Source organism: Ovis canadensis, chromosome 18 (assembly GCF_042477335.2).
Source record: "Ovis canadensis isolate MfBH-ARS-UI-01 breed Bighorn chromosome 18, ARS-UI_OviCan_v2, whole genome shotgun sequence".
NCBI classification, from domain to species: domain Eukaryota; kingdom Metazoa; phylum Chordata; class Mammalia; order Artiodactyla; family Bovidae; genus Ovis; species Ovis canadensis.
The window spans coordinates 14,307,455-14,329,030 of NC_091262.1; the positions used below are offsets into that span (position 1 = coordinate 14,307,455).

Sequence of the window (21,576 nt, forward strand, 5' to 3'; positions counted from 1 at the left end):
GCCTGACTGGCTTCCTCTTGTGTTCTGATCTACTATACCAGGAAATCTTTGTTTGCATTTGTTGATCTGTTAATAGCTAAGGTGTATGAACCTGGTTTGGTATGTGTTCACTGAAATACCAAGCAGAATAAAACATTTGGAATGGGTCTGATTGGGAAATCTGGACTCTGAAGTCTTTTGGCACTTGAAGGTAAAATCCCTGACTCTGAATTATAAAATTCCATTTGAGGGGTGACTGACTACAAATATCCACCTTAAATGCCCATTTGATACTGGTTCCTACTGAAAAGTGAAAGTGTTAGTCGCTCAGTTAATGTCTGACTCTGCGACCTCATGGACTATTGCTCCCTGGGCTGCTATATCCATGGAATTCTTCAGGCAAGAATACTGGAATGGGTAGCAGTTCCATTCTCCAGGGGATCTTCCTGATGCAGGGATTGAACTCAGGCCTCCTGCATTGCAGGCAGATTCTTTGTCTGAGCCACCAGGGAAGCCTATTATATTAATCTTTATTTCAGAAACCTTTCTGTGATTACATTTCTTTCCTTTACATGTAATTTTGAAAAGCCGTATCCAGCCCTGTTTTTTTTCACCTGGTAATCACTGTCTGTGGCTCATTGTCTACTAGCATGTCTCCATTTGGGAATAAGGGCCAGGAATACTGTCTTACTGAACATTCAGCTGCTTTTGTTCTTTGGAGGCACTAGTGGCAATATTAAATATAATCTTAGCAACTTTGAAGATTATTTGACGGTTCAGACAATTTACAAGAACAGCTTTATTGGTATATGTTATATATACCATAGGATTTGCCCAGTTATAAGCAGATTGCTGTTACAGCCATTGCCACACGTCCTTTTAGGGTTTTCTGTTGCCCGAGTAAGATCCCTTTGTGCCATTTAATTCATTCCCCAACTCCATCCCCTATTTCAGATAACCACTTAACTTTCTATCTCCATGGATTGCTGAAGATCTTAAATCTTAGCTATACTATCATAAAAGTGGAAATTGCAAGTGGTTCAAACATATACCAAGGTTTCCTGAATTTACAGACTGCTCTTTTATAGAGAATCCTGTCAGAATTCAGAACATTTAAATTATAGGCCTGAAACTTTTCATGTGGATATGGATTAAAATTGCATTCTTCCTCTGCAATTTTTTGGAAGAGTTTGAGCAGGATAGGTGTTCTCTAAACTTTTGATAGAATTTGCCTGTGAAGCCATCTGGCCTTGGGCTTTAGTTGGAAGATTTTTTATTACAGTTTCAATTTGCATGCTTGTGATTGGTCTGTTCATATTTTCTGTTTCTTCTTGGTTCGAGTTTGGAAGGTTATACTTTTCCAAGAATTGGTTCCATTTCTTCCACCTTGTCCATTTTATTGGCATATAATTTGCTCATACTATTCTCTTATGACCTTTGGTATTTCTGTGTTGTCTGTTGTAACTTCTCCTTTTTCATTTTTCGTTTTGTTGATTTGAGTCTTCCCCCTTTTGTTCTTGATGGGATCCTCAGTTTTATCTTCTCACAGAATCAGCTTTGCAATTAATTTTGCTGTAGTCTCCATTTCTTTTTCATTTGTTTCTTCTGATCTTTGTGATTTCTTTCCTTCTACTAGCTTTAGGGTTTTTTTGTTGTTCTTTTTCTAGTTGACTTTAGGTGTAACATTAGGTTGTTTATGTGATGTCTCTTTTTTCTTGAGGTGGCTTGTATATCTATAAATTTCCCTCTTAGCACTGCTTTTATTGCATCCAATAGATTTTGAGTTGTGTTTTCATTGTCATTTGTTTCTAGACGTATTTTGATTTCCTTTTTGATTTCTTTAGTGAGCTGTTGGTTATTCAGAAGCCTGTTTAACCTCCATGTGTTTGTGTTTTTTATAGTACTTTTCTTGTAGTTGATACCTAATCTTACAGCCTTATCAGAAAAGATGCTTGAAATGATTTCAACTTTAAAAAATTTAACCAAGGGTTTGATTTCTAGCCCAGGATGTGATCTATCCTGGAGAATGTTCCATGTGCACTTGAGAAAAAAGTGGTCTATTTTTTTGTGGATGAAATACCCTGTAGATATCAATTAGGTCTAACTGATCCATTGTATCAGTTAAAACTTGGGTTTTCTTATTGATTTCCTGTCTGGATCATCTGTCCATTGGTGTGAGTGGGATATTTTTAAGTCCCCTATTGTGTCACCCTGTTACCAAAATCAGACAAAGATGCCACAAAAAAGGAAATTACAGGCCAATTACTGATGAACATAGATGAACAAATCCTCAACTAAATGTTAGCAAACAGAATCCAATGGTGGGCTTTATCCAGGGATGCAAGGATTCTTCAGTATACACAAATCAGTCAATATGATTCACCATATTAACAAATTGAAATATAAAAATCACATGATCTTCTCAGTAGATGAAGAGAAAGCCTTTTACAAAATTAAACACCCATTTATGATAAAACCTCACCAGGGAGTAGGCATAGAAGGAACATACCTCAACATAATAAAGGCCGTATATGACCAACTCAGAGCAAACATCCTCAGTGCTGAAAACCTGAAAGCATTTCCTTTAAATTCAGGAATAAGATGAGTCCACTCTCACCACTCTTACCACTATCATTCAACATAGTTTTGAAAGTCCTAGCCTTAGCAGCCTGAGAAGAAAAAGATATAGAAGGAATCCAGATTGGAAAAGGAGAAACTACATTTATTGAGGGTAGGATTGACTTACAGAAAAAGCTGCACACAGGATGCATGGCAGTTTGCATGCGGAGAACAAAGCTTGGGAGAGTCCGAGTAATGGTCATTTTATTTTATTTTTTTTAGAAAACCTAATACCCTCCAAATTCTCTTTAAAATGTAGTGAACTGACACACAATTTTTCTAATTGTAGGGAAATACTGCCTCTACAGTTTACCATCCTTACTGAACTATTTGCATAACCTTGTTAAACTCTCTTCTAATCTATTATAGTTTTACACACCATTCTTTTTTGTTGATACCATAGATCTTAACCACTATTTAAATGATTTTATTTTCACATAAGAAAATAGATGATTGTAAATTACTTAACCAGCTTACTGTTTGTAAATTTCTCTATTGAAAACAATGGAGACAGTAATCTTACTTGAAATGTTTGCATTGTTGAAAGTATAATTATACTAGATTTGTTTATGATACTGAGTTACTTTTACATGTAAAACCAAATTCCCATTCATAAAGAACATAATGTGTATGTTTGCTTTTTAAATATAATTAGCAGTTTGAGACCACTTACTAGTTTTGGCTAGGTTTGGTTCATACTTATTAGAAGCATTTTCTTAAGTATATCTGGGGAAATGATAGTATTCTAATGCTTGTTTCTTTGATTACTAAGAAAGTTGACTGTACATACATGTAAGCATTCAGTAGTGGTATGTCGCCTTTTGACAAAGGACATCTTAAGCAGGTACGTGATAATATATTGTATTCTTAGTGAAGAGATATTTCCTAGCATTATTCTGAAGGGACTTTGGCTTGGTGCGGGGAGGTAACACTGAGGTTGAAAGCATTTAGGTGGTTTAGCCAAGGAGCAAAATCTGGGTTAACTCAGGAGGAATTCAAATGGAGAAATTTAGGAATACCAAAATGTTGAAGTTGAGATTACTTGGTATTAATTTGTGACCAGAGAATTAAACACCTTAGAATAAGGATGGAAAAAGAGAATACTACATTTTGGGAATATTAATAGAAAAGCTTATTTTTGAAACTTTAAAGAATTTTCTGTGTAAAATTACATTCAACAAACTGGTAACTTACAGGTGTGCAAAAAATGGGAGATAAGGTGATCAAATAGTGAAATTTGGTGTTTAATTGGTGGGTATAAGAATGAAATGGAGTTATTTAAGATTTTCTGCCTGTTTTAAACCATGGTAGATGTGGTGCAGCTTGATCATGCTTTCCTCTGCAGGCTCCATCTACTATTTGAAGCTTCTGCCTCAGCTTGCATTGTTTGTAAGAGAACCTGCGTCATACCTTTATCTGTAGCCTTCCCTTAGGTCTTAAGGATCCTGAAACTTTCCTGTGGACATTGAATTTGGTGGAACAGCAATCATGGTAAGATGTTTATTAGGGTAGAGGGGAGAGCAGCTATTCTCTCAATATATTGGATTTCCAGAGTGTGGGTGTTTTGGGGTTCTTAATAGGGAATTAATCTATAGTGATGATACCTCATTGCATTGAATAAAAACTGGAGAAAACCTCGGTATGGTGTCCTGTTATAGAGATCTTGCATTGTGAAGAAAAACAGAACAGAATTTTTGGTCATATTTACAGTGGTGAGGGATCACCTGCAGATGAGGGACTCAAGAGGTCAGATTTCAATAGATTGGAAAGTCTACTTTGAAAATGGATGGTCCAGTAAAACCACAGCAGAGGAACAGGCTTGGAATCAGTGGGGAAGAAAAATGGAGGTCTTCGAGGCTTGATTGGTACAAAGGAAAGCAGTCTAGAGAGATACAGCATCCTGATCCGTTTTGTGGTTCTGTTTAAGTTTAGGTAACCAAGAACATACATTCTTAATGGGAAGGATATTCAAAGGAACTGAAAATTAGTTTTTGAGGAATGAGAAGAATCTTAGATTTTTAGAGTGGTTTGGGGTCTTCCAGAGGTCCACAGTATGTAAATAGTATTTCTGCATATAAAGATTTCAGTGGAGTGGTCACTTGGGATGAAAATCTTTTTAAAAGGTGCCTTAGTGGCACCTTTAAAAAAAATAAAAGTTTGAGGAACACTGATGAAAGTTCTGAATGATATAAGAGGTGGGGTGTAAGCTGGGATAGAGGCCTTTAAAAGAGAACTGAAAAATAATACATTGTGTTTACATTGGGTTGACAGAAACTGCAAAGTTTTTGATGGAGATAGGAATTTCCCACCAATTGTCTAGGTGTCTAGTAGGAAAAGAAATAGTTCTAAGGATCAAGTACTCTGCAGGAGAGTGAGGTTTGGGATTCAAATTGGGAAAGGACAGGGATTAGAATGATGGTATGCTAAAAGGGAGAACTGGGTTTGGGGATCTATTGGGGATGTCATATATTTAGGGCAGTGGAAAACTACATAGGGATTCTGAAAAGCAGACCATTTCATAAGTGGTCCTGGGTCCAAATTTAGTATCCTAAAGGTAAGGTAAGAAAAGATTGACTGCATGATGTTTTTGTTAAGAAAGCAGCCAAATTTGGATTGGCATAGGAGTGGGGAAGAAACAGGAAAGGGTTAGAAAGTAGCTGCAGACAGTGATGACTAACTCTTACCTTACTCCTTCCAGACTGTGGGAAAGAGTAGCAAGATGCTGCAGCACATTGACTATAGGATGAGATGTATCCTGCAAGATGGTCGCATCTTCATTGGCACTTTTAAGGCTTTTGACAAGCATATGAACTTGATCCTCTGTGATTGTGATGAGTTCAGGAAGATCAAGTAAGGCCATTTTGGGTTTGGGCAGTGGGGTCCTGAGGGAGAGGCAGAACAGTTTAAGGGTAAAGGAGGATAAAGTAAGTAGTTAGGGTACCTGCTGAAGGAGACAGGAAAAATGGCAGTCCTGTCCTGGTCTCATCTCTGAATTGGATGAATCTCCCAGTATTAGAGTCACCATATCCACACTACTATTTTATTATTTTTTTATTTTAATTTCAAAAGTGGAATTATGAACTAAAACTGAGGAAAAAAGCTGTATGCTACTCTCAGAATAACAATTTATGTTTATTTAGAAAATTGAGATCAAAGGAATTGTAAGAGTCACAATTACTCTTCATGGTTGAGTTGAAATGAGAATAGAATAGTTCAGGCCTGGTCTAGCAGTTGTTCAGCCAGCCTCTTTGCCTGCCTGTTGTTTTGTCTGAACTCACGTGGTCAGTGTTGATTTGGTGGCGGCCTCTAACCTCCCTTGCTTATTTTGGAGGTGTGTCCATGCTCTTTCTCCAGAAATAACTTCAGTATGCTTGTGCCTTACCTACGACGCAATCCTCTTTGCACCTGTGTTTGAGGAACTTCCTTTAACAATAAGAGCGTGGCACTTGGCAGATCCCAGAGCTATTATACTCAATTGACTTTTCATTCAGAGTATTTGAGTCAGTGCTTGTAATATCTCTAGATGTTCAAAATGGTTTTGTATCAGGCTCTTATCTAGGGGCAGAATTTACATTGACCATTGGCTTGATTTCTTCTGTTCCCACAGTTGATGATATATTGTCCAAAAATTTAATTTGACCAATTCACTTAGAATTTTATGTATGAAGAGAAAGGTGATGATGCTTTGCCTGCCTGCTATACACGTCTGTTCTCAAATCTTAATAGAATCTATAACATATTCCTTGTCTTTTTGTTTTTATTCTTAATTTTCTTCCTGCATATGAAGTTGGGTCATTTCAGAAATTCTAGATGATGAATGCTAAGTTAATGATCAATGTTAAGGTTTTGTTTAAATAATCTACATTTTTACTGGAAACGATTTTTAAAAAATTACAACTTTGATAAATACTAAAGACAACTGAGAGTGCTTTATCCTTATTTTATGTCTCATTCTTCAGTAGTTTTAGGGATAATTTCACCTAAATAAGGCACTATCTCTATGGTAGAAGTTGTATGCATATATGATTTTTGCTGCTGACACATGAGGAAATTAGACTAACAGAAGTTCAAAAAGTTTTCAGAAAGATTTCCCCTGATTATACCCATGCATACTCAGTCACTTTGGTTGTGTCTGACTCTTTGCCACCTCATGGACTGTAGCCTGCCAGGCTGCCCTGTCCATGAGATTCTCCTGACAAGAACACTGGAGTGGCTTGCCATCTTCCAGGACTCAGACCCACATCTCTTATGTCTCCTGCATTGACAGATGAGTTCTTTACCATTAGCACCACCTGGGAAGCCACTTCCCATGGTTATATAATACGTGGTAAGTCTAGGAATAAGCAGGTGTCTGCTATTAGACTGTTGCTGTTCTCATCCCTTATTTCAGTTGTCTGTCATCAATATTTACTTAATTAGTTAAAAATGATTTAAATCCCATTTTAACATAAAAACTTGGTTTCAATGTTTCCTGTCTTCAAAGTCTTAGCCAGTGTTGATCACTTTATAATGATCTCCTTATAACAGAAATAATTGAATTACTGTGTAGTGCATTAGAAAATAATGTAGTGTTGTAGGTCAGTTATACTTCAAAAACAAACTCAGAAAACGAGATCGAATTTGTGGCTGCCAGAAGCAGGGGGTGGTGGGGCGAATTGGATGAAAGTGGTTAAAAATTATGAATTTCCATTTTTAAGATAATTAGGTACAAGGGATGTGATGCAGAGCATGAGAAATGAAATTAGCAGTGCTGTCTGTTATACATGAAAGTTATTAAAAGAGTTCATCACAAGGAAAAACATTTTTTTTCTTTTGTATCTGTAAGACATGTTGGAGGTCCACTAAAATTATTGTGGTAGTCATTTCATGAAATAAGTAAGTCATTATGGTATAGACCTTGAAGTTAACACAGTATGGTTTGTCAATTGTATGTCAGTAAAACTGGAAGGAGAAAGATAAAATTCCAAGTTTTGCTATCAGTAAAGACCCTTATGCTGGCAAAGATTGAGGGCAGGAGGAGAAGAGGGTGACAGAGGATGAGATGATTGGATGGTATCACTGACTCAATGGGTGTGAGTTTGAACAAACTCTGGGAGACAGTGAAAGATAGGAAAGTATATTGTGCTGCAGTTCCTGGGGTCGCAGAGTCAGCATGACTTACCAGTTGAACAATAGCAACAACTATTAAAAGAATCTTAGCAATGTTATTTGCATCTATGTTTCACAAAGAAGAAATTAGTTTTGCTATAGTACAACATTGAGGGAATATTCTGAAAGTTTGATGTATGATAGGAAAAGAGCTCACATTATATATCGAGTCTAGTTTTCTTTGTTTTTGTCACGACTCAGTAACTGAGCATGACTATCTGGGCATGGATTACTGTCTTGATAGGTAATTATCTATAAAAATGTTAGTGAGTCGATCCATAACTTACCATACTAAAATTTTCTTCCCGTTTATAGGCCAAAGAATGCTAAGCAGCCAGAGCGTGAAGAAAAGCGAGTTTTGGGTCTGGTGTTGTTGCGTGGGGAGAACTTGGTTTCCATGACTGTGGAGGGACCACCCCCCAAAGATGTAAGAAAGATGTAGGACAGGACAGAACATTAATGTGGGAGGGAATCACATTGTTTGAATTATGTGCTAAATGAGTGTACAACAGAGACAAAGTATACTATACCTTTGTCAAAATGTGCCTGGCACTTGATATAAGTTCTTGTTTGTCTATAATGGGAGATTAAGCATATTCTATAGAGTTATGCTGACTACAATCTAGTTAAGGGTAGGAGTGCTGATTTATTTTCTCTTGATAGGATCGTGAAAATATATGGGCTCCCAATTTGACTAGTGTACATCTAGTCTGTAGGATGCTTCTCTTGATGCTATTTTCAATATAGAACCTCATATGAGATAGGGTATATGGGAAAATGTTGGAAAGAGGTAATTATTTAGGAATGATTATTGATAGATAGGTTTCATAAATTTGATTTCAAGCTATATATGTATTTTTTTGTTTCAGACTGGCATTGCTCGGGTACCACTTGCTGGAGCTGCAGGGGGCCCTGGGGTTGGCAGGGCAGCTGGCAGAGGCGTTCCAGCTGGTGTTCCAATTCCCCAGGCTCCTGCTGGATTAGCAGGACCTGTCCGAGGGGTTGGGGGCCCATCTCAACAGGTGAGGAACCAGGAATGTTATTGAGAGAAAGTACCTGGAATCTGATATTGAGGAGGTAGAAAAAACTGAGTGAACATCCTGTACTGCGTAAAGCAGTATATGCTGTAGAGGGAAGAGAGGTAAAAATATACATTATGAAGCCACCATGATAGCAGTAACTCAGCACTGATGAGCAAAGAGGAATATGGATGGATAAACCAGAGTTGAGCATGCAAAGGGCTGATGAGGTTAAAAGTGGACATGTTCATTTTAAAGGATAGTGTGATAGTGGTGATAGTGTGCTTTAAATGAGAAAAATGGGAGAAGTGCAGAATTACTATAATTACTTTATGTTTAATAAATAGTGTATGATCAGCCTTTTATTTTCTGTATTTGAATGATGTGAGGAAGTGTTAATATTTGCTGTCTATCTGTGTGTTCTTTCTCAGGTAATGACCCCACAGGGAAGAGGCACTGTAGCAGCTGCTGCAGTTGCTGCTACTGCCAGCATTGCTGGAGCTCCAACTCAGTATCCACCAGGACGGGGGACTGCACCTACACCTGTTGGTCGAGCAACCCCACCTCCAGGTAAGGAATTGGTGGAGAATTCGGTTCTAAAAGGAATTCTAAAAGAATTTGGTTGTTAGATACCAATGTGGATCTGTGAAATAAAATCATGATGACCAAAATCACTCTTTAAGAAGATACTGAATTAAGGCTCAGCCTAACTCCCTAACTAGGAACTTGGAATATGTTTTCACTTTTGGCCATTGATTTTTAATGAAAAGCTATGGACTCTTGAATTGGGATGATCTGACGTAGCAGTGGTCAAGGAGAAATTTGTTCAACTCTTTACTTACTACCTGGCTTATTTTTTTAACTATTATCTTGTGCTTTATGCTACCATTTTAGCTGATTCATGTGCCTTTTTTTTCCTGCCATTTTTCTTTCTAGGAATTATGGCTCCTCCACCTGGTATGAGACCACCCATGGGCCCACCAATTGGGCTTCCTCCTACTCGTGGGACACCAATAGGCATGCCCCCTCCAGGAATGAGACCCCCTCCACCAGGGATAAGAGGTGAGTGAGTGTTAATAATTTTCTCAGTGGTACTAGCCAGGCCCCTGAATATTTATGTTTGACTATTTTTTTATGATCTCATGGAATTTTGCTTTTTCTTTTCAAGGTCCACCTCCCCCAGGAATGCGTCCACCAAGACCCTAGGATACTGTTGATCCTTCTTAGTCACTTTTTGTCCTGCAATGCAGCTTGTGAAATGTGTGAAATGTTTGTGAGCTTTTGTCCCCTTCTGCTCCATTAATATTAGCTAATAAATGCATAGAGCAATTAAACTGTGAGGTACTGTTGTACATTTTTTGCCTTTTGATGTTTTTTTAGAGGTCAGAGTTAAGATTGGGATTTTTCTGGTCTTGAAGTTATTATGGATGAGGTAAATCCTGTTAACCAACTCATTTAAATAATTTTGTCTTTAGGTCTTATGGTAAAACTGTTGTGATACTTGTTTTAGCTTCACAACTTTGACTTTGTGCACTGGCTGGTATCATATAATAAACTTTATACTGACCCCTCTACTTTACCATGCTATATATACTTGAAGGAAAGTAGGGATGTGATGCCTTGTAAGGTCATCTGTAGAAGGAAACTGATACTGAATTAGATTTTGTTTCTTCAATCAAAGTATTTGAAATGGGAAGGTTCTCCCTTCCTTGCAAACTTACTTCAGTTGATGACCTTTTTGGACGTAGTGTCTTGTGCCTTTCTGGTCAGAGAGACGACATGATCCTGGAGTAATCATCATTCCCTACCAGTGAGTAAGTATTTACAAATTTTAAAATGAATGGTAGAGTATGGGTCCTGGGACACTTCTTTAAATTTTACTTTTAGGCTGCACTGTGCACCATGTAGGATCTTAGTTCCCTGACCAAGGATCAGATGCACACCCCCTACGTTGGAAGCATGGTGTCTTAACCACTGGACTACCAGGGAAGAACCTAGTTGACTGTTAAGTACCAGTTACAATCATATCCAGCTGCATCATTTAGTGATGTATGGGAAGTTCAGAGAAGTAGACAGTATCTTCCAAATAAATAATTAACAAATGCCCAAATATCTAGGTCTAGTTAGAGTTGATACGTAACAGTGAAATCTTTTAAAAGGAAGAGGTTGAAGGTTTCAGGTTTTATGGCTAAGGTTTCAACTAGACAATAAATGAGTCCTTATTGACTGTAGCAATTAGCTTGTAAAACACCACAGTTCAAGACTGGTAATAACTCCTTACTAATTTAAGACTTGTAGACTAATTTATCTTCTGCTTCGATTTTATCAGCAGAGATTGTATCTGTGTCGCCTTTTCCAGCTTTTAAATCATGGCCTTTCAAATAACCGTCTCTGGAAGAAGAGGGGCATTCAAAATGACTACAGGTGCTGGCCCCAACTTTATATGATCTATCCCAAAGTAATTTTTAGATTAATGGCCACTTTCAGGTAAGAAACAAAAGCAGCCAAGCCTTCCTTGGTTTAGGAGATTTTATAATACATGAGATAACTTTTTTAGAGTTTGTGAATGTTACAAAGAAACTTTGTGATAACTGAGCCCCAGGCATTTGGATCTCTGTAGGCAAAACCATTCTCTTAGGAGAAAATTGACCCTGATATATATGACAGATACACAACCCTCATTTTTTATTTTTTTTATTTTTCCAACCCTCATTTTTTAGAGAAAAAGTATGTAAAGAGTTTATTTTCTAAGAAGCTTGGTCTCTGGATCAGCTTTAAATAATTTGTGGTACATTTTTATGTTTTTGGAAAGAAAATACTCATCCTTGTATAGATCTGCTGGTGTGCATAGCCTTTGCTACTACTGCTAAGTCGCTTCAGTCGTGTCTGACTCTGTGTGACCCCAGAGACGGCAGCCCGCCAGGCTCCCCCGTCCCTGGGATTCTCCAGGCAAGAATACTGGAGTGGGTTGCCATTTCCTTCGCCAGTGCATAAAAGTGAAAGTGAAGTCGCTTAGTGGTGTCCGACTCTTAGCGACCCCATGGACTGCAGCCTACCAGGCTCCTCCATCCATGGGATTTTCCAGGCAAGAGTACTGGAGTGGGGTGCCAGTGCCTTCTCCGGCATAGCCTTTAGATATGCATATTTAAAGACTACTTGTTCTCTAATATTAATTAAAGATGGCCTCTTTTGCAAGTTAGAGGTGAATGGCAAGAACCCTAGATTATGCAAAAAGCTTACTTCCATTATTTTTGCTTGGTGATAATAGTATTTTTCTCTGGTTAGAACTTGATTTTTTTTTTTTGAGAACTCTTCATTGTAGAACCCATACAAAGAAAACTTAGGTGTAAGAGAAGTATGGGTATTTTGTTGTGGATTGCTAGGTCTGCTTCTACAGTGTTATTTTTTGGTCACATACTAATACCAACATAGTCAGTTTTTAGACACTCATGAAGTAAATACTTGGTGTCTCTAAGAGTTTCTCCTACATACCTGCATTTGAATGAGTGCATGTTCACCTAAAACATAGTTGGACAACAACTTCCTGGTTTCCTGTTCACATTTACTGTAATGTAATTTACTGTAATGTTCACATTACATTCACTGTGGCTCCATAAAGATATACATATTGTATAGCAATGTATATTTTTATTGTGGTTTACAATTTTCAGTAGAATTCTGGGACTTTTAAAAATTGAAGTAAGAAGTTGGTATTTAATAATTAATACTACCTTTCTGGTTTTGAGTTGTTTGTGGTATTCTGTGCTTATGTGATAGACAAACTGACGTTAGTATAGAAGCATGTGAGATGTGACATAGTTCCCTGCTTCCATAGACTCAGTACTCACTTGTGTAATCATGTCTAATTTTAGAAGTCTTCTAATTTTTCCCAGCTTCACTGATAGCATTGTATAAATTTAAATAAATTCATAAATTTAAATTCATAAATAGCATTGTATAATTTTAAAGTATACAGCATGATGTCTTGTAATAGGTATATATTGTGAAGATTACCACAGTAAGATGAATTAGCACATCTGTTGCCTTATGGAGTTATTTTTTGGTAGTAAGAACATTTAAGATCTATTTGTAAAATTTGTCATAGCAGATTTTAAGTGTACCATATATTAACTGTAGTCATCATGCTCTACATCAGATCCTTAGAGTTTATTCATCATATAATTGAAAGTTTATTACTTTTGATCAGCATTTCCCCATTTCTTCTACCCCCTAAGCCCCTGGCAGCAATCACCATTCTAGTCTTCAGATTTTTTAGATTCCACATTAAGTGAGATAGAAAATTTTCAACTTTTGTAAACAAAACTCATGTTTTGTTTTTAATAGGTCTTTACTTAAAGGAGTAATTTATGGGATTATGTGAAAATGGTAGAATTTTCAAAATCCTGCAAATATCACAAAAAAACACTTTACTATGTTAATTTCAAGTAAGACTTATTACTCATTTCAGCAGGTAGTCAGTTACAAACCTCTGTTGTATTATGAAATGTTAAGATACATGTTATTGAGTTTATAATACATTGCCAGATTCTGTTTTATTCATCTTTGCATTCTAACTCCTGTGGGATGTGCCATAAATATAAAAATGTTCAAAATTTGAATTTTCTTAGATAAAGCAAATCATCTTATCGTGGATTTTTTTTTTGTCTTGAAACTTTTTCAGTCATATGCAGTACCTTTTTGCCCACATAATTGATGCCTCTGAAAGGAAGAGAGAATTTGGATACTGAATTTTCTGATGTGTTAATGTGGATCCTACCCAGTAATGTTGCAACAAGGCTAAAAATCTTACTTAACTACGTTTAGGACAGAACAAACCACACCAGGTAAAATAATCTTGTTTTTTTAAAAAAGAGCATATTACAGAGGCCTTGGCTAGGTTTATGATGACATAGGACCTTGTCTGAACATGATGATTTCAAAATTTGAGCTTAAAAGGACACTCTGAAATCTAGTCAATGTGCCTCAATAGACTTTTCAGACATTATTCTTGGCAGAAATGTTGTCCTGACATGTGAAGGCTGAATGGCTAAAATTGGCAAGTGTAGCAGTACACTTTGTGCCAGTTCTTTAGACATCCCTTGTTTTCTTTTCGTAGATTTTTGTAATTATTTTCTTTTTTTCTTCCTTTTTTATATGTGCGCATATATATATGTGTGTATATATATGTATGTGTGTGTGTGTGTGTGTACCACACACACTGTTCAAAGCAAAAATGGAAGCTCATCTTGGATCTCAGAAGGCACATATGTGACAAGGTGGAAACAAAGACAGAAACAAGATCAAAAGAAAGGAAACTACCACATCTTGGATCAAACATTGGAAACCAGCTCTGGGTGTCTAAGTGATGTCCAGAAAGAATGTTTATGGGACGTATTTTATGAAATGCAGTGAATGTGGTAAGTGCTGTCACATGGATGTTGGTGTTTAAGGACAGTTTATTTCTCTTCAGTTGTCTGCAGTTGATCAGTGCGATCAGAGCCTATCACAGAGTAAATGCTTAAGAGAGATACCATTACTGATGTTTTAAAATTTTATTAGATACTTATATTAGTGAATGTTAACTTGGATTAGTGTCAGATTAGAATCTAGGGCTATCTGATATACTCTGAATACTTACTAGTCAGTAAGTTTGGCTCCTCTCTGGGAGTAGCTGTTTAGTAAATAGCAGGATTTATTGTAGAGAAGCTAAGTACTTTGTCATGAAGTTTACAGGGTATTCATAGGGATACATTTTAGTCATTTTTGTCAAAAGTGGAAATACGTGCAATTTGAGTTCATAGGAGTGAGCATATCTTTGTTGCTTAGTGAGATGATGAAGTTCTACTAGAAGAGAAGTATTTGAAATGTACTTTTGCTTGTTCTAGATTTGAATGTTGGTGAGTAGCATCAGATATTCACACAGCCAGTGTATCTTTGCAAACAGTGCATAGGGGCAGTTAGTACAGGGGAGCTGCTCCTTTATTGCTACAGGATACTTACTTCAGCTTTTTAAATGGTAGATGAAGTCTTCTTTCTGTGACTTCTGCCCTTCAGTCATAAAAATGACTAATAAAAAATACAAAGCAATAGTAGATGTTTTAAGAAATATTTCTAAGAATAGAAACAATCTCAGTGAGTAGTATGTTTTCTTAGACATGGTAATTTCTACCTACAGTGGCAACTCACTCCAGTACTCTTGCCTGGAGAATCCCATGGAGGGAGGAGCCTGGTAGGCTACAGTCCATGGGGTTGCAAAGAGTTGGACAACTGAGTGACTTCTCTTTCACTTTACCCTGGCTGGTGAACTTGGCTGGAACACTGGCTTTGAATTTTATATAGACTGAGCAGTTTTTTTGACTAAGACAGTGAATTGTGGCCCTAAGTGATGTCAAAGCAACAATACAAATATTCCATCCCCTCAAATTGCTGAAGTCACAAAGAAGAAACTTACGAAAGTCTTGTTACAGAATAATATTTTTGTTGTCTAACATTATAACATGGCAGGTTTTGGAAAGATGGTTTTTCTAATAATGGAAATATTTCTAATACCGGAAAGATAGATTTTTCTAATATTCTTCCTTTATTAGAATTAAACATTAATGGTTCACTGGAGGCCTTGGTATCATTATGACTTTTTTTTCACCAAAGCCTATAATAAAAATTGGGATCTAACAGGTTTTTGATAGGAATTTTTGTTACACTATTGTCTCAATTATTGGTAAGTACAAAAAGTTGGCCATGGGGTCGCAAAGAGTCAGACATGACTGAGCGACTAAAGTGAACTGAACTGATAGGCAAAATTTGGCTTTCAGTTTAATGTTTATTTTCTGATTATTTTTTTTTGTAAGGATTGAGTCAAGAAGTAAGAAAATTTATTGTGCCAGCCAGAATCTAAGATCAGGGAATTGTGTGGTACAGTTCCCCCTGCCCCTGGCTGTACCTTGTAGCTTGTGGGATCTTAGTTCCCAAACCAGAGATTGAACCCAGGCCCTCAGTAGTCAAAGTGTGGACTCCCAATCGCTGGACTGCCAGGGAATTCCCTGAATAACACTATACTGTCTTAAACTTACTTATGTGAGAGTTCCAAATTTTGATTAGGGGCTTTTCTGAAGAGAGATGTGTATCTCTTACTGAATGCCTTTACCTGTTTCAGTCTGGCTCACTGGGGAATAAAACTTCTGTGTTTAAAAAAAAAAAGTCATTTTTTATTGTAAAGTAATTAGCCTCCAATTAGAATAAATAAACTTAAATTTAAAAAAAGGCATTAAAAAAAAAAGAGCTGTTATTTATGGCTGCACTGGGTCTTTGGTGCTGTGTGTGGGCTTTCTCCAGCTGTGGCGAGTGGGGGCTGCTCTCCTTGTGGTGGTTGGGCTTCTCACTGCAGTGGTTTCCCCTGTTGCAGAGCGCAGGCTCTAGGCATTGTGGAGGCTGTAATTACAGCTCATGAGCTCTAGAGCACTGTCTAGAGCTGTAGTGCACAGGCTTAGTTGTCCCTTAGCATGTTGGATCTTCCTGGACCAGAGGTTGAACCTGTGTCTCCTGCATTGGCTGGTGGATTCTTTACTACTGAGTCAACAGGGAAGCCCCCAAAGACATGTCTTTGTTTAATTTATTCTTAGAGCAAATCTTAAAAATCAAGAGAGCATAGTTTTTGAGGCATATACAACAGAGTTTACTTATTAGTGGCTAACAGTAACTTGAAAACATAAAGATATGTGAAAATGCATATGCTATATTTAGGTTAGCAGAATACATTGATTATTCTCTTGGTTTTTATAATGTGCCATAAACAACATCCTACAACTCATTGTAAAAGAAAAGACTTTGAATAGTTGCTTTTAAAATTGAAAACACGTGTACAGATAATTCAAAGAGGATAGTGGCAAATAAGCAGGAAAACAATTCATAAACATCCTTTTAAAATCACTGTGTAATATATATTTACTATCAATTTTACAGAGATTTGAAACATGATGTCAACTTGAAGGTGATTGGCTGTCATTCATGAACATGAATGGGGCCTAAGAAAATGGACAAGGATTTCATCAAGAAACTTAGAATTTTGCACAATAGCTACTGTGTTATATAGATGGCTGTTTTGGAGCTGCTTTTCATACTGAAACTTCTAACTGGTCCCCTTACTTCCAGCTTCAGATTCTGTAATTTATCTGTTGGCCACAACAATCTTTGAGAAAGATGATGAAACCACATTGTGTTCTTCATAAATCTGCAATAGACATGTTTCAGAAGTGTTATAAATAAGCAATAATCGGAGAAGAGGACAAAGGTTTATATAAACTGATAATATTTTGAGTATTTCTTGCCACTGTGAAAATTGAAAATTTTCCAGTTCTAGTTACTGAACATTTGGATTCATAAATTTCAAACTCCTTTCCCCTTACCCTTTGGTCCACAAGAGTCTCAAGATAACTTTGCACAGCAAGATACAATGTGCAACTCAGGATGGTTTTAGGGTAGTTGTGAAAACTTTTTTTTTTTTTAATTAACATAGATGAGCAGATTTTTCTGGAGTATCCTGAGCAGTTTTACGTATGGACTGATAAGGAATTCTACACCTCTTGCCAATTTAAAGCGTCTTTGGCCAGGGCGCTTCTGTATAGATACTTTCTAGATCCTTAACTCTATTGATTTGCCTGATCCAACAGCATCAGGACAGCAACTCTCATTCCAGATTCTCTCCAGTATTCAAGTATGTGAAGGGTGTCTACTGAATTGAAAATTATTTCAACTCGGTAAAACTTCAAGTGTTGGCTAGTCTGGACAATATCAAGTACGCAAGCTAACCCTATAGGAATAAGAGGCTAGGAAGGGAAGGATAGTGCTTCTTGATTTCAGTTAGAAGCTTCACCATCTACAGAATTATAGACAAATTAAGAGTTTAATACTGGCCCGAACTTCGTCTTGGTTCTGAAATATTGATATTTCATGAGCAGTCTTTGGATTGGTGAGGAAGAGTAATTTCCTTGCTGTGGATTATCACAGATACCAGTGAAAGCCCTATATATATGGCATTTGTGTACTTTTATGATAAACAGATCTTAATTGCATTTTAAAACAACTCTGATCCTATTAATTTACATTTCTAGCTTATGAATGTTTTTAAATACTTAGGAAAATTGTGTTTGGGTAATGATATTGAGATATAAAATACTCTGAATGATGAATTGTTTATTGAATGTTAGGAGAGGAAGAGAATGAAATTCAGCATGTAAGAGCTTAATTGTATTCTTTCTTTGCTTAATCTTTTGAAATCTAATATTCAAGTAGATAGGTCTACATTTATAATCATCAATATATTATTTTTATATAAGATAATACAGCTTATTTCCTAAGAAAGTTTCTAAAAATATCTTTGGTAAAATTGTCTCCTGGAAAAGACCTTTAGAAAGGGATTCTGAGGACATTTTGTAAACTGTACAGAATTCTGTATTGTTTATGGCTGGCAAAAAGAGAAGGACATGGAAATGTCTAATATTAATATATCATAAAAGCAAAAGAAGGTACTGCTATTGTTTATATGCATTTTAAAAATACTATGTATGACATTAATATAATTGCTTCGTGACAATTCTCAGTGTGTTGCAAACATTAACAAAGTTTGTTAATATGTATAGAATTATGTTTAATACATGATTATAGAAATAAGGATTGTTAGAATACCTCTGAATGATGTATACATTTGAAATCATCTGATTGTATTATTGCAATGGCTTTTTGGGTGAGAGAGATTGTTCTGTATTCAACTGTCATCTAAGAAATTCTATTAAGGGTGTTCCATCAGGTTGTAGACGTTATCCTGTAAATGGTATTTATGTTACAGTTTTTTATGGTATGAGATCGCCTTATCATGATGGAATTTTTGCACCAGAGAAGAGACTCTCAACGCTTACATAATCAGGGTTGATTGGGATTTTTTTTATTGCTTTGTACATAATAGAAAAAGTACTGTGCTTTATCATCCTATCATGCATAGAGATGGTTGACATTTTGGGCATTTCAATTACTAGAATATAATGTTGGTTACTGAGGAATTTCTAGACCACTTTGTGTTAGGCAAATAAAAGCTGAATTTAGGAGACAGAGAATAGGGAGTTTTGGAAGATTGTATATGTAAATGCATCTGCATAAAGAGTGTTCTCAAACAACATCCAGACTTTGCTCCATGATCAGATGTTGGGAATCTAAATATATTTAAGCAATATTCTAATTGCCAATCAACATTAATTCATTTCTGGTAGAAGTTGTTAAACAGTTTGTTGTAAGCAATGTTAAATTTTTTGTTTAGCTTGTAATTGTCTATATCATTGTAAATTCATATCAACCTAATAGGATAGAAATATTTTTGTTTGTCAAAAGAAATGTTCCTTCCAGCCTCTCAGTTCATTGGATCCTTAGACAATTTTTAGGTTGTGAGAAATACATAGTATGGAGTATCTAATGTAAATATATCATTTTATGACAGGATTCATCATGGTGGAACCATCACTGGACTGCTTTTATGTTTTTCAGATATATTTGTATACAGAAAGAACACAACTCTTTATATAACTTGGAGAAATCTTCATGTATGGTAAAACAGCATAAGTTACAAAAGTTTTCATTTGCCGGTGGCATTTGACTTTTAATGAAAATAGTGTGAATTATTGTTTTAAAGTACTTGTTTATAGTTGTATAGACAATATGTAAGTTTTTATGGGTGATGTTAGTGATAGTATATCCATATATCAGACCCGAGTTCATTAAATAGTTGGCTGATCAAAGGAATGTTTTTATATTATGTCTATTTAATAGTATTATTATATGTTTTTAGGCATATGAGCTATAATTATGCATGTTTTATAAAATATTAACTGTGCAGAGAGTGAAAATTTTGCCTATTTTCACACCATCTGAGTAAATAATTGGGCAATTAAGGGATTCTTTTAGATGGTGGTCAGTAAAATAGAATATGTAGTCGTTTGCTCTAAACATTTCTTCCACGTTTTGTAGGGATGTTTTTACATACATATCCATGTATACATATAAATGCACAGGAATACATGCACATATGTGTGTATTAAACTAGTGATACTAAAAGTCATAGAATGGAAATATTTTGGGGGCCAGTTATCATTTGGCTTTAGTCTTAGGTTCTTTGGGTTGTTTGAGGGTGGATAATATAGGAAGCTTTAGTTTATGAACTTTATTGCTGGAGAATATAGTGAGGCTGTTAGATATGGGGGAAGCAAATATTAGTGTTTTAAAATGACATCTACATAGGATTTGCTTGGTAGGCATGTATTTTGTGAGTACCAAACTGATAGACAAAAGTGAAAACATTATTTTGACAAATTGGATTGCTAAACTACTTGTATTTGGGATATATTTGGTTGCTAGGGATTGCTTTTATAAAATATTTTTAATTTCTGTCAATAGTTTTGGAATACCTTTTTGTTGAAATGTTAAAGTTATGGTCATTGTTTTATCTTAGTTAGAACAGAGGGAGCATCTTCATGAATTAGGCTTGAATTTTGATGGTTTTTTGTTTATTATTGTGTTCTTGAGGCTTTTTTCACTAGACATTATTTGTTAGCGTGTAGAAATTATCATTCATATTTTTAAATATATAGACTTGTGTATTTTTCCTTTCCATCTAAATTTTGAGTTTTAAATATTAGAACAGAGTAAAGACACATTGCATACTTGTCTAACAAGCAAGCTCTTAACAAGTTCCTATGTGTTCTGAAACTGCGCGTACGCGCGCGCACAGACACACACACACACGAAATCAATATACTAATGTTAAACTAATGGTGAAAAATATATATTATGAAGAGAAGTGTTGCATGACCATTATGTGTTTATACTTAGTCTGTACAGGGGGACAGTATTATTAGGTGGTTGTGTGCCTGTGATCAGATTTTTGTTTCTTATCCATATAACACTAGATGTTCACAAATTTCTGTCATAGTTTTGAGTACATATTTACCTAAGATTCATAACACATAAGCTTTATGCTTGTTGAAATGGAATGGTAACGTTAAGTCTCACTGTTCTTGAGTGATTTTTAGAATGCTGTGTGTGCAGTTAAAAACGTGTTCTTTCTAGATACAGGCATTTCTTATATAATTTTACCTTTAATTGTGGGACAGGTATGTGTAACTTATTTTCCCAGATGTGCTAAGGTTCCTGATGCAATTCATTTTCCTAATGAAAATTTTATAGAAATGTTTGTGTTCACTTGCTAACATGACAGTAGCCAAAACAATTTTGTAAATAAGGAGCAAAAGTAATATTTAGTTTTAAACATGTAATATTTCTAAATGTACTGAGAATCTAAAAAGTTTAACTTTATAACTATTTCATTGTAAATGTGTTAGTATTATCTTTTAAAATCAACATAGCAATGAAGTTGACAAACAGGCCCTTGGAGCTATGAAAAAGTTATCATATATTAGTTTGGTTGTTAAGTGGAAACACTGACAAGATCACACATTTACCCTGTTCTCATATAGAAGGAGAATTGGCCATTGTATCAAGTACGTATATTTAAAACTTACACCATGTAAATTCTTTTGGTATATCTAATTCAAACCAAGATTCCTGATATATTTCATTTATATAATTTTTATTAAGAGCAGTTTCGGGTTCACAGAAAACTTGAAGGGAAGGCACAAAAGATTGCCCATGTACCCTCTGCCTGAACACTTGCATAATTCCCCCCATTATCAACCTAGTACATGTATGAAAATCCACCTCCGTTATCAAATCCTCTATGAGAGTGGTACATTTTGTTAAAATTGATGAGCCC

The 21,576-nt window shown here is 35.9% G+C and overlaps 1 protein-coding gene, 1 long non-coding RNA gene and 1 other non-coding gene across 3 annotated transcripts; all 3 read left to right on the top strand.

Moving 5' to 3' along the window:
* The first annotated feature begins 3,943 nt into the window (after window positions 1-3,943).
* On the top strand, window positions 3,944-10,099 carry SNRPN (small nuclear ribonucleoprotein polypeptide N). The gene is made up of 7 exons (XM_069559094.1): window positions 3,944-4,089; window positions 5,297-5,448; window positions 8,062-8,173; window positions 8,616-8,768; window positions 9,197-9,335; window positions 9,702-9,827; window positions 9,934-10,099. The coding sequence occupies exons 1-7, from the start codon at window positions 4,087-4,089 to the stop codon at window positions 9,969-9,971; spliced, it is 723 nt and encodes a 240-aa protein (XP_069415195.1). The 5' UTR covers window positions 3,944-4,086; the 3' UTR covers window positions 9,972-10,099.
* Window positions 10,100-13,588: 3,489 nt separating this feature from the next.
* On the top strand, window positions 13,589-19,145 carry LOC138423316 (uncharacterized). The gene is made up of 2 exons (XR_011250229.1): window positions 13,589-14,182; window positions 16,725-19,145. It is a non-coding gene; the product is annotated as an uncharacterized lncRNA (long non-coding RNA).
* Window positions 13,662-13,735, top strand: LOC138424032 (small nucleolar RNA SNORD107). Its single transcript, XR_011250606.1, has one exon. It is a non-coding gene; the product is annotated as a small nucleolar RNA SNORD107 (small nucleolar RNA).
* Window positions 19,146-21,576: the final 2,431 nt, after the last annotated feature.